Source organism: Capsicum annuum, chromosome 2 (genome assembly GCF_002878395.1).
Source record: "Capsicum annuum cultivar UCD-10X-F1 chromosome 2, UCD10Xv1.1, whole genome shotgun sequence".
NCBI classification, from domain to species: Eukaryota; Viridiplantae; Streptophyta; class Magnoliopsida; order Solanales; family Solanaceae; genus Capsicum; species Capsicum annuum.
The window spans coordinates 135,891,382-135,905,762 of NC_061112.1; the positions used below are offsets into that span (position 1 = coordinate 135,891,382).

General features: G+C 30.0%; 1 protein-coding gene and 1 pseudogene across 1 annotated transcript; one reads left to right on the top strand and one right to left on the bottom strand.

Moving 5' to 3' along the window:
- Positions 1–581: 581 nt before the first annotated feature.
- On the bottom strand, positions 582–1,874 carry LOC107858253. The gene is made up of 2 exons (XM_016702938.2): positions 1,371–1,874; positions 582–1,292 (listed from the first exon to the last, which is right to left on the bottom strand). The coding sequence occupies exons 1-2, from the start codon at positions 1,872–1,874 to the stop codon at positions 582–584; spliced, it is 1,215 nt and encodes a 404-aa protein (XP_016558424.2).
- A 9,454-nt stretch (positions 1,875–11,328) lies between these two features.
- On the top strand, positions 11,329–12,907 carry LOC107859695 (annotated as a pseudogene).
- Positions 12,908–14,381: the final 1,474 nt, after the last annotated feature.

Consider the following 14,381-nt stretch of genomic DNA (forward strand, 5'->3'; position numbering starts at 1 on the left):
AGACAATAATTTAGGTCTATTACAACTGAAGGTTAAACTCTATAGAAATGCATATTTAGCCACCAAAATAGTAGCTTTACAACTGAAGCTAAAAAAAAGCCTATTTATGATTTCATGTCCATTCTACACGTGGTTGTTTTGTGCCCGGATTTCTTGCATATTGAACACTTATTCCTCCTTTTGGACTTGAGTCTCTCACCGACGCTCTTAGTGCGTTTGAATTTCTTTCTTCCGAGTTTGGGATCGTAGGGGGTGGAGAAATTTTAGTGTCTAGCAATTCCTGTGGCACAGTCCATTCGGCCTCCGGAGGGACAACTTAATTGCTTTCGAGTATGCGAGGAGGTAACTTTCAGCTTTGTAAATTGGCGAAGAGTAGTCGTAGATGGAGTTACCATAACCTTCGCCATCGCCATAATTTGCTCGCAAAGCTGCCGTCGCACGTTCGCACGGTATTTTTACCAAGTTAAATTTCTGACAAGAACAATTCCTCTTCAAGAGATTCACCTTAGCAGTGACGCCGTTGCCGAACATCGTGTACTGGTCGAGAACCCTATTTTGATTACTCACATACAAGGAATCGTTCACGCTCTTATTATCCTTAGGATCCTTTCCGCATAAGGCACAAATATGTTCTCTTTACCATCGACAAAGGCATGCCGCTCTCTAAACTTTTCACCAAATTTTTTAGTAATTGAATTAAATATGTAGGACACGGGGTACTCCCGTTCATCCATCAAAATCGAGTTGAGCGATTCGACGATGTTTGTGGTTATCACGTCGTACCTATTACTCAGAAAGTGTGCTCTACCCCATTTTTCAAAATCAAGTGCATTTTTAAGGACATGTCCTGCCTCGGGGCACTTACTCTTCAATTCTATAAAATTATCGCTAAACTTATCAAAGGAATAAGTCTTTACCGCGGCATAGAATAGATAAAAATGTTCTCTGCAGTGTTGATTTATGCAAGGATTCTCAGTGAGGTGCCTCATGCAAAGTCCGTGATGTGCACGACTGTATACACAGGAGAAGACATTGACGATGCTAATATACTTGTCGGAGATGACACATAGATCTGGTTTATCTTCTACAATAGACTTCAGTTTCTGGAAGAAGAAGGTCCAAGAAGCATCATCCTCTTTATCGACGACACAAAAGGCAATCAGAAAGATATGATTTTCAGTGTCCTGTGCAATGGCACTCAACAGAACGCCCCCGTACTTGTCATATAAATGTGTGCCATCGACGGCAATTACCTTTCTCATGGGCATATTCCCGTATGCAAGCTTCGAATGCTAAGAAGTAGTAAACAAATGATTCATCCATTCGGTTTACCATGATAGATAAGAAGACTCGGGATTCAATAACTCTACCATATGGAAAAAAGCCGGCACGCAAGCACATCTACGCTTCGGTGTCCAGCGAATGATGTTTTTCTCAATTACACTTCCTTTCCAACATATCCAATAGCTTACGTTGCAACACAAATCCTTAAACACAATCCTTTGAATTTCTCTTATACTTGGACCCTTACTATCCCGGAAATAATTTACGCATACTAAAGCAATCAATTCGAATGAGACTTTCTTGTGCCTGCGGGTGGCGTGTTCAACACCGCATGTGTGCAACCCAACATAATTGTATATCCAAAATCTGTCCGAGGTTTCATATTTTTTTGCCTGCAACAACCAGCCACAACCACGAGATAAGCATTTCGCCTTATTAAATTTCGTGCTGCTCTTCTCCATATAATTATCAAAAGACTGTCTCGCTGCTGCTGTGTGTAGTAGCATTTTCAGCTCTTTCTTATCGATGAATGTTTGACCATAACAGAAATTAGTTTCGTCGGAGAAGGAGTGTCCTAGTTGTGATGTCATTCCACAGTCTTCTTCATCATCTTGCGTGTCCGATGAAAAGTCTTCCATATCCATAGAATCATCTTCCATATTAATTGAATGATCGCCACCGTTCTCATAATCATTCAAATCATCGTCGACTGTCGGGCGCTGCGGTGGGGGTGTTGATGAGTTCAGCGGTCCTTCAAAGGACCTCTCAACTATATTTATCCTTAAAATAGGCCTAAAGTCATCTGCATCAGCATCCATTATGTACGTTAGCACATGTACATCGCTATTTATGATTGTAGGATTCACCTTTTTCCTCAAATGCATTAAATAACTAATAACCACGTTGCTTGGCGCGCAATCTAGATCCCCGCTCTGTATTACACTTGCAATGAATTCGTCGTATGAACTGTTGCGGCGAACATGAATGAGAATTGTCACCTTGGTAAATGATCTTCATTTCTAACATTTGGGAGTCTCCACCTATTCTCCCATGAAATCACCAGAAACCAGAACAAATTCTGCAATAGACATCCTAGAATTAAGCTTTGATCGATGGTAGATTATGCTTACGGTCTTTGTTGGGTTATATGCACGGTCTATGTCAGGTTATATGCACGGTCTATGACTGACGATGACGGGTCAATGATTGCGCAGATATCCGTACAGAAACTTAAAATTGCAAATATTGCTTCTAATCAATGATTGTTGGGTTTATGGAATAGAGAAATAAATTTAGAGTCGCCTGAGATGCTGTAATGCACTTTCTAAAGTGGTTTTGAGTAATGTGAGTGATTTAAAGCTTTTTAACAATGGTGGAAAGTGTGTTTGAGAAGATAGAAAATAAATGGGGTAACAATGGATGTAATGGACAAGCTTATGATGTTTGTGGACTGATTTGCAGCTGATCACCGAAAAATAACGTCAGAAAAATGACCGAAATCGGAGCTTTTTGGAGGGAAAAATAACCACTTTCTAGTTTTAGCTTTTGCAATTTTTTTTTAATATTTTTGAAAAACCTAGATATTTTTGTATGTATAATGGTGGATGATAGAGTGGGTTGAAGTGTATTATTTAAAACTTATGATTGATTTATTAAGTTAGAAGTATTGGATTAAAGTGAATTATTATAAAAGTTGGGACTGAAATTTTTAAGTTGGAAAAGTTTATGGTGAGGTGGAATTATGTGGGTATTTGACCAAAGTTTTAAAATTTTTGGGTATTTGACAAAATAGTTTTGACAAAGAGTTGTTTTGGCATACTTGCCCAGCTTAGTGTTACCTGCGTCAGCTGCTTCAACCGTAATTTTATTATATTATCTCATAATTAGTTATTATAAATCATTTAAGTACTACAAAATTAATAATATTTAATAAGAAAAATAAAATAGACATTTCTGACATCTCTGCTTCAGCTGCTCCAACCGTAATATTATTATATCACCCATAATTAATTATTATAAGTCATCTAAGTATTAAAAAATTGATATTTCATAAAAAATGTAAAGTAGTCATAAAACGATAAATTAACTTTTGATATATTAAATTAATTAACTTGACGTCTTATATGAGGCTCACTTAAATTTTTTTTGCAAGTATTTTTTATAGCAATTTTGTTATATCACTTCTAATTAGTTATTATAGTCATTTAAGACATGTCTACTTCGTTGTTTCAATCGTGATTTTATTACATAACTCCTAATTAATTATTATGGTCATCTAAGAATTAAAAAATTAATAATATTCCATAAAAAGGTAAAATATACACAAAATGATATGCTACATAAACAATTTAGTTGACTATCGAAATTATATTTGTGTCACATAAATTTGAATGGGATATAGGAAAACAAAAAGTAACATATATTATTTGAATGTGAGATAAAAAGTATTGTAAATCACAACAATTAAGAACTTAAAAATATATGTATAAAGAAAATTTGATTGACTATCAAAATTTTATCTGTACCACATAAACTGAGACGTAGAGAGTATTCGTATCTTATTGAAAAATTATGTAAAAAAATATTATAAATCACATAATTAACAACTTAAAAAATTTAAAAGAGATAAAATATTTGATTGACTCTCGAAATTTTATCAGTGTCACTTAAACTGTAATAAAAAAATATTAGAAATTACAATAATTAATAACTTAAATTATCGTAATAATTTATTATCTAAATTCTATTTATATCACATAAATTAATACTAAACAATAAAATATATTGGGTCCATATCGACACGGAGCTTCGACATCTAGTATGACTACGGATGACAGTAAAAAGTGGTGGTTTCTACCGCACATAAAGCATAAATAGTAATTGAAATTGCAGAAAGTCAATATTTCATTACACACGCACAAGGAGGAAAATAAAATTAAGAAGATGCGAAATAATAAAAGACTCCAAAGATAAAACTGAGCAAGTTTCACAGAAAAATAATAACATAATCGAATTATCATAACAATGCAATTAAGCTTAATCTTCATATAAAAATTCTTTAAAGCTCAACTTAACATTCATCTACCACCTTCATTAAGGTGGAAAAAATAACAAATAGCAAGAAGACAAAAGCTATAATAAAATAATATAATAATTAAAATATTAAAATAATATAATTATACCTAATTAAATTTTACACAAAAAAAATTAAAATCCAACTGAATATTCATTTAACACTTGTATTAACCAGAAAACACAGTAGACAAACTATAACAAACCATTATTATAATCTAGATATTAATAACAACCAAAAAAAAATGAAGTCACGTAGAAGAGCTACCATCCATATTAGTCTTCAATTCAATTTTAATGACTTCCTCTGGTTGAACCAACACGTTTTAAAATTATATAAAATTAATACAATAAGACACAATTTGACTTTCCTTGAAGATATATTAGGTTCAAGACTTCTAAAAACCTAAAATAGCTCCTATCACTAATAAATACTCCCTCGGTTTCAAAAAGAATAATCTAATTTGCCTTAACACGGAGTTTAAAAAAATAAAGAAGACTTTTAAATCTTGTGGTGTTAAATTAAAGATATGTCAAATGTACCAAAATGTCCTTCAATCTTATGGTCTTAAACATGTCATGTGGAAAGTTGAAATTAAAAAGTTGCTAAAAACGGAAAGGGGTAATTCTTTTTTAAACGGATTAAAAACGAAAGTAGGTCATTCTTTTTTAAACGGAGGAAGCATATGTTGTCAATATTACTCTATAATAGAAGCGGCAATCTTGAGCAGCTTAGGGTTGTCCTGGCTGCTCCAACTGCTTCAAACATAATTTTATTATATTACCCCTAATTAATTATTATAAATTATTTCATTTAAGTATTACAATATTAATAATATTTAATAAAAGGATAGTTTTCAAAATGACTACTAAGTTCCTCAAAGTTTCACTTATTATTATTTGAAAAAAAAAAATTTAACTGCTTCAATCGTAATTTTAATGTATTATCTCTACTTACTTATTATAAGTCATTTACGTATTAAAAATTAATAATATTTAATTAAAAACAAATATTTTTGACATGTCTGCTTCGGTTGGTTCGACGTAATTTTACTATATCATCTCTATTTAATTATTATGAGTCATGTAAGTATTAAAAATTAATGTTAAAAAATTATTATATAGTCATCTAAGTTTTTAAAAAATTAATAATATTTAATAATAAATTAACTTGACGGCTTATATAAGATCCACTTAATTTTTTTCAAAAGTATCTTTTTTATATTAATTTTGTTATATCACTTCTAATTAGTTATTATAATTCATTCAATACATGTCTACTTCGGCTTCAATCACGATTTTATTATATCACTCTTTATTAATTATTATGGTCATCTAAGCACTGTGCCACTTAAATTGAATAGTTATATATAAGAGGGAGTTTCATGCTGAATCAGACAGCAGGTGGGCATGCCTGTTTCAGTTGCTACAAATGTTTTTTTACTGTATCACCTTTAATTAATTATTATAAGTTATTTACGTATTATAAAATTAATAATATTTAATACAAATAAGTAAAATATACATTTCTGACATGTCTGCTTCAGCTGCTTCAGCCATAATTTTACCATATCACCCCTAATTAATTCTTATAAGTCATCTAAGTATTAAAAAATTAATAATATTTAATAAAAAAGATGAAATAGACATAAAATAACAAATTAACTCTTGATGTTTTAAATTAGCTTGACGTCTTATATGAGGTCACGTAGGTTATTTTCACAAGTAGTTTTTTATAGTTATTATGCTATATCACTTTTAATACATGTCAGCTTCGCGGCTCCAATCGTGATTTTACTATATCATCCCTAATTACTTATTATGGTTATTTAAGCATTACAAAAATAATATTATTAGTATCCTATATAAGAAGTCACAATACGTAGCTGAAGCAGGCTTCTCATGTTCGACATGTCTGCCTCAGCTGTTTCAATCGTGATTTTACTATATTACCCCTAAATAATTATTATAATTCATTTACGTATTAAAAAATTAATAATATTTAATAAAAAAATAAATAGATATTTAATAAAAACTAAAATAGATATTTATGATATGACTGTTTCAGCTGCTTCAATCGTAATTTTACCATATCATCCCTAATTAATTCTTACAAGTCATCTAAGTATTAAAAAATTAATAATATTTAATAAAAAAAGGTAAAATAGACGTAAAATGATAAGTTAATTTTTGATGTTTAAATTAACATGACGTCTTATATGGAGCCATTTAAAAAAAAATCACAAATATTTTTTATAATAATTTTACTATGTCACTTCTAATTAGTAGAATAGAAAAAATATATTATAAATCGCAATAATTAAGAACTTAAATTATTTTAAAAATATAATTGACTATCAACGTCATAAAAGTTTGAACAATTTAAAATATCGTTATGCAAATTTTATCAATCTAAATATAATATTATATGTCTAACTTAGAATTTATCAACCAAACAAATAAAACTTTTAATTAAATAATAGAATTATACATAACGTAAAATTTTTAAGGATCAACATTGAGCCGTGCGTAGTACGGCGTAAGCCGGCTAGTTAATACATAACATAGAAAGTACTTCTAAACCTACGTCACCTAAAATAGTCTCCTAAGCCAACCAAATATATTCAATTGCGGAAATTGTATAAAATTGGATTTCCTCCAATATATTAATAATAATTTGAGAAAAAAATAGTGAAAAGATGATTTTGTCTAAAATAAATACATTTAATGAAGAATAAAAATTTCAAACAACATTTCTCACGCTCCTCACACTTTTAATATGTTGGAGATTAAAGATTAAGTAATTTTATTTTGTTGCGAGAAAAAAATAGGGGTGAGTTGACACAAGAGAAGTTCCTCCTTTTGACCCACGAAAGAAGAAGAATGAACAGGATCAGGATCAATGGGTTGAGTAATGATATTCAACTTATTTAAAAAATGATAGTGTTTATCCACTAATATAAATTGAACCCGAATTTTGATATTTCAACCGCCAAAAGGTAGTTAAGCAAATACTTAGTTCTTTAACAAATTTTACCCAAAACTCCTGTCTACACCCAGAAGTTCTATGAATTTATCCTTGTGGATTCTAAGTCTTATTTATTCAAACCCAACAAAAATAAATAAACCAAATCTCTAGGTCTAAACCCACCAATCACCATCTCTCCGTACGATTTTAAAATGTGTTACTAGAGTGAAAGACATATTTACTTATATACTCAGTATCTCTCCTGTGTATATAAGTAAACAAGTCTTACTCCCCAGTAACACGTTTAAAGCGTACGATTTGTTGGACGGCTACAACAAATATCTTCGGCCAATAGTAGCTTAGGTTTTAGATGTGGGGGTTACGATACAGCCGTACGTAATTGGGCCAATTTGTTTGGCTAGAATCCGTTGTTGGCCCAGGAATTTATGGAGGGGGGGCTCCTTCCTAGTTAATGAAAGCTAGAGCTATTTATATACGGTGCACGACACAGTAGCAACAGAAACATCGGACAATCTAAGAAGAAAATAATATGGGTGGAAAATCAAAGATTGTTAAAAGTATTGTAATGTAAAAGTAGCATGAACTGTGATCACTTTCACTTTTTAAATTTGTAATTGTTGAAACTAAAAAAGTTCCATGTACGTACATGATTAATGGAATGTGTGATTTCTTCATAAGGTTTGAACAATTTATTTCCATTTAAACTAATTTTTGAGGCATGAGTTGGCAAAAGATAATTAAATTTTTAGGAAGACTGTAACTCTTGTGAAATTTCAGTAATTCAATTTGAACTTTCACAAGTGAAACTCTAATATAAAGTTGATAATAAAATTTCAACAATTTTTGTTAGTGCTCGCAATATATCTTATATGTGATCATACGAGTCGTTGTGGCTAATTAACCGTGATTACGTTCTTGTGATAAAGATGAAGGAGATGAACATGTGGGAACTAACTAATTAGTCACAATAAGGTAATTGAGAAAGTAGATAAAATCATTGTTGCTATCATGAATAGAATTGTTAGATTAATTCATTATTCATCTATGCTTATGAATCTCTTAGCCAAATATTATTCGTCTCTTTCACTATTTAGAAATAAATTTACATTGAACAAAATCATTGTTAACTTATTTTTCTATATATATATTGTAGAAGAGATGTATATTATTATCTTATTATTAAAAGTCAGTTTGATTATCCAGCAAATTAAACATCTCTCCGTCAACATTCCTGCTTGTTGACCGGAAGCAATTTAGTTATTTCGAGCGCTACTTTAAGTAGCCGTTTGGCCATGGATTTTTTTTTTTTTGAAAAATTATTTTATTTTAGTGAAAAAAGTGAAAACAAGATGTGTTTGGTCATGAAAACTCCAAATACAATTCCGAAATTGTATTTGGAAAAGTGAAAACAAGTGAAACTTGTTTTCACTTTTTTTACTCATGTTTTCTTCACAAAATTTCAAAAACAACTTTAATTTGTATTCATGGCCAAACACAACCCCAACTTCAACTTCAATTCCAACTCCAACTTAAAAAAATTATGATTTTCATGGCCACGTGTAGCTCTTTGTTGAATTTTTGGGTCCTACTTATTTAATTTCTCATGCTACGGCAAGCTTTTTTTTTCCCCTACTAAATTACTCTTGCAACTCATGAATATTCTAGGGGTTGGGAAAGAAAATCTCAATTGTGAGATAACAACCTCTAAAATTTACGTTCTCAAAACAAAAATTATGATGATTTTCTTACATTAAAATGTTTTATAATCAAACTTAATATTTATCAAGTTTATTAAATGTGGCTAATGTGTATATTGAACAACAAGAAAATATCGCTACTCAAAAAATTAAAAAAATATGTAATTTTAACTTTTGTATCAGCAACTTTCTCCGGATTAATTACAATTTACAATATATGAGTTCGCGATTGTTTCGTAGCTGATTTAACGATGAGTTGTGCGGTTATTAAATTCTAAATAATTAATAGTACTACGTTTGTAGATGGTTAGGAGGTTGGTTTAATTTAAATATATACATAACCAAAAAATTTCATTTTTTCCCCCAAGTTGATAACTTAGGAATCTATGTTTGGTCATAAATTCTTAAAAAATCAAGTTTTTACTTTTTTTTTTTTTCAAGAATTTCCAACAATTCTAAAAGCAACAATAAGTTATTTTCATATCTTTACTTCAAATTACTCACAGAAATTAGAAAAATAATTTAATTTTTTCTCATGATTAAACACATCTTTAATTTATAAATATCATTTTTCATTTTGACATCAACAACTACGTTTTTTTTCCTTTTTATAATGAAATATGATCAAACACCTATTTAGCGTCCACTTAAATTTTAGGATGGATGGCATAAATTGGCACATGCTTTTTGTATCAAATTGGAACCAAAAATATATCTAAGGGGTATATCGTCCAAGCCAATTATGACTTTACTACATTGCAGGGATGACTCAAGGGTAAAGTTAGTAAAGTGTTTGCTTTAGAGGCCTTAAAATTTTTAATAGTAACCTCTATAATTTCAGCTTCACTTGAAATAATAATGAAAATTGTGAAATACATTTTAAAAAAATATCTAAGAAATAATAATAATAAAGAGAAAAAGTTATCTACTTTTTACAAAATATATTTTAGAACCAAACAATTCAAACTTTATATTAATAAAAAAGTTTTTACAATAATATCCAAGTTAATTAATGCATTGCAAATAAATGACTAACATCTTATTAACAAAACTTCATCTTTACTTTTATTAATAATCATATTAATATGTGAAGCTAAAGGTTAAGTGTTTTTAAAAATATTACATTGAAACAACTACTAAGCAATAAGACCTCCTATTAAAATTTGGTTTTAGGCCACTAATTTTATTGAGATACCTCTGCATTCAAGTTAATGCATTGCAAGCAAATGGCTAACATCTTATTAGCAAAGATTAATCCTTACTTTTATTAATAATCATATTAATATGTGAAGTCAAAGGTTAACACTATATCGAAATAACTACAATGCAAGAACAAATAAGAGAATTCTAAATTATTAGAGTATTATTTTTATATCAAGGTCTTATTAAAATTTAGCTTTAGGCCGCAATTAACTTGTAATCCACCTGTGGAAAAATCCCTAGCAATATCAATATCGTTCTTGCATTGATAAATCATTGGAGAGTATTACTCATTTTAATTTTAATTACGTTAAACAAGAACATCTATATGTCGTTTTCTGACTATAATATTACTCCTTGCCTCCTATTTTATTTCACAGTATTTGAGTGGAATGATTTTTTTTTGGAAAAAATTATTTTATTTCTATTACTTTATGTGACGCAATTCGAAATATGAGAGACAAACTATCTAATTTTCAGTTTTAATTTATATATAATTTTTTTTAAATATAATCATAAATCATTATTGTTAACAGTTCAAAATATTTAATAGGTATATGAAAAAATTACCGTAAAAGAAAACTTAAATTTCTCTACAAATAGTGTGTCATAAAGTGTTGGATAGGGAATATAGAATTTTAAAATTTACATTCTAAAATTAAACAAAATGAAGTATTTGTATAGTTATAAATTAAGTTGCGGGACTTTTCACTATTATTTATGTCGTATTCGTGTCGGATTCTTCAAAATCTACATTAATTTTGGAGAATCCAACACAGTCGTTAATATTTTTGAAGGGTCCGAACAACATAGGTTATATATCATCTTATGAAGTGTAAAATAGAAAATTTAAAGTTAAAATATTGAACAAATATAATATAGAATTTTTTTTTTGGACAGATTAGAAAGAAATACCATCACAATATCACATAAATTGGAAAAGTGGTTAATAATTAAACCTAAGGATACAACTACCTAATTTTATTTTTTAAGAGGTAGGTGGACATGCTTCATTGGCCATTCTTACAGTATTTCCTTTTGTGTATATATGTGTGTCATGAAAATGGCAGAGCTAGGGAATTAAATTAAGTTTTATCTATTGAATTAATCATGGCTTATGCATTATTATCATCCCCATCACTTGTTTCAATTTGTGATAAATCTTTTATCAAACCTTCCTCTCTGACCCCTTCTACTCATAAATTTCACAAGCTATCCTTTGTGGATCAATCCCTCAGTAATATGTATATCCCTTTGGCATTTTTTTACCCTAAAGTACAACAAAGAGGAGATCTCAAGGAATTCTCATGATGAACTTTCCCATATAGCTCACTTACTACAAACATCTCTATCACAAACTCTAGTCTCTTATTATCCTTATGCAGGAAAATTGAGGGACAATACTGTGGTTGATTGTAACGATATCGGAGCTGAGCTTTTGAGTGTGCGAATAAAATGTTCCATGTCTGAAATTCTTGATCATCCTCATGCAGCTCATGCAGAGAGCATAGTTTTTCCCAAGGATTTGCCTTGGGCAAATAATTATGAAGGTGTTAATTTGCTTGTAGGACAAGTAAGTAAGTTTGATTGTGGGGGAATAGCTGTCAGTGTATGCCTATCGCACAAGATTGGTGATGGTTCCTCTGTGCTTAATTTCCTTAATGATTGGTCTAGTATTGCTCGCGATCATCATATGATGACAACTTTAGTTCCTTCACCAAGATTCGTAGGAGATTCTATCTTCTCTACACAAAAATGCTGTCCTCTTATTACGCCACAAACAGTGTCTGATCTTAGTGACTGTGTAAAGAAAAGACTCATTTTTCCTATCGACAAGTTAAATGCACTTCGAGCTAAGGTAAGACCACCATCAATCCATTATATATTGTCGGTCTTTTAAGGTTTTTTTCTTTTTGCAATACATTTTGAAAGATAATACTCCATCAATTTCAATTCACATCACATAGTTTGACTTGATATATACAGAGTTTTAGAAAGAAAGTGGATCTGTTTGGAAATAAATTCACTTTAATTACGAATATGGCTAACATTTTGGATCTGTTTGAAGGTGTCAGCAGACTCAGGAGTAGAAAACCCAACAAGGTCAGAAATTGTGAGTGCACTTCTTTTCAAATGTGCAACAAAGGCAGCATCAAGTACAAGTACTTCACTGCGTATGCGTCCATCAAATTTGATTCACTTCTTAAACATACGTACAATGATCAAACCTCGTCTACCCCGAAGTGCCATCGGAAATATTTTGTCCACTTTCTCCATAAAATCAACCAATGAGCAAGACATTGAGATGCCAATGTTGATTCGTAATTTAAGGAAGGAAGTTGAGGTGGCGTACAAGAAAGACCAAGTCGAACAAAATGAACTGATCTTACAAGTAGTAGAATCCATGAGTAAAGGTAAAATACCATTTGAGGACGATGAAAATTGTACTATTTATTTTTGTAGCAACCTTTGTAAATATCCATTCTACAATGTGGATTTTGGATGGGGAAAACCTGTAAGAGTGAGTATACCCAATGGTCACTTCAAGAATCTATTCTTCTTGGATGATTATCAAACTGGGCAAGGCAATTGTTTAATTGGGAGTAACAGATTGAATGAATTATGTATCCATGAATTTCATTTTTCTTTGTCATTTTACAATTAGTTGATTTGCTTTGTTTCCCTTCCTCTTATCAATTGTGTTCTCATTACTATGATTATAAGGCATTTTACGATTTCCACTACCATATTTTTCAACTTTAAGCTACTATAAGCTATGTACCTAATGGTGAATAAGAATATATCTTAGGCAAAATCACCTTCTAAACCCTTGTACTATGTCGGTTTTATAAGTTGGATATTTCTACTTACATGTTTGTTATTTGCCACTAAAGAGCAACATTTTAAACCCTTTTTTGGTGAGTGTAACACACTCTTCCCACGCCAGCTGTCACATCTGCCTCATCTGCCACGTCACTAAAAATTTTTTTAAAAAAGTATTACATTAAATTCCAAGTCATTTTTAAAATACTAAATAACAAATTAAATATTAAAATTAAATAAGAAAAATTTATAATTGTAGTAAATTTTGAATAATCATGTTTTTATTTTTGCTCACAAATTAAACATCAAATTCATTCCAAATAATTAAAATTCTTCTCCAACTAATTTAAATTTTTAACTATAAATTCATATATACAAACATAATAAATTTTTTATTTTTAAATTTGAATATCTTTAAAAAATTCACTAAAAGTTTAATTTTTTTCAAGCGAAATTCACTATTTTTTTTCAATATTCACTATCACACACTTTCAATTCAAATTTAAATTTTAATCCCCCCCAAAAAAAAATCAAATTTAAATTTTTATTCAAAAAAAAAAATGAAAAGAATTGAGTTGAGGGAAAATTAAAATAAAAAATAAAAAGTGAAGGTGGTAGTGGGGCGGGGGGGGATGGAAGAGTGTTGGGGTGGGGTGTAGGGGCTGGGGTGGGGTGGTGAGCGAAAAAAATATTTTATTTATTTTTAAATTTTTAAAATTATTTTTAAATTTTAAAAAATATTTTTAAATTTAAAAAGATAGAGGGGAAAAAAGGCCCTTTTTTATTTTTTATTTTAATATTATTTTATTTTATTTTTTAATTATTTTAATGTAAAATTGGTCAAAAATTGACCCTCACTCGCACCCCCAGGCGAGTGGCTACACTCTCTTTGTCCTAATCATCATTTCAATGACACATAGGTAAGGTCAACGGTCAAAGGATGCAAAATGTTGCTTTTTAATGGATTCAAGGGTCCAGATGACAAACATGTAAGTAGAAGTGTCTAATTTACAAAACCGATATAGTACAGGAGTTTAGAAGATCATTTTGCCTATATCTTTTAGCAGTATATAAATTCTGTGAATCCTCTACATATATCCACTTCTGCCTCAATTTCTTTGATCTAATACGAAGTTTAAGAAAGAAATTGGTGAAGAATTCAGTAATCTATATATTATTTTAAACATTTCAGCATATTAGTTTGTATGGTTACAAAATTTGCGTGAATAAAAACTCCTCTAACAAAATTCTTAAAAGTCATATTATTTTTAAATATAAAAATGTGTCATTGTATTTGGAATAAATGATAACGAAAT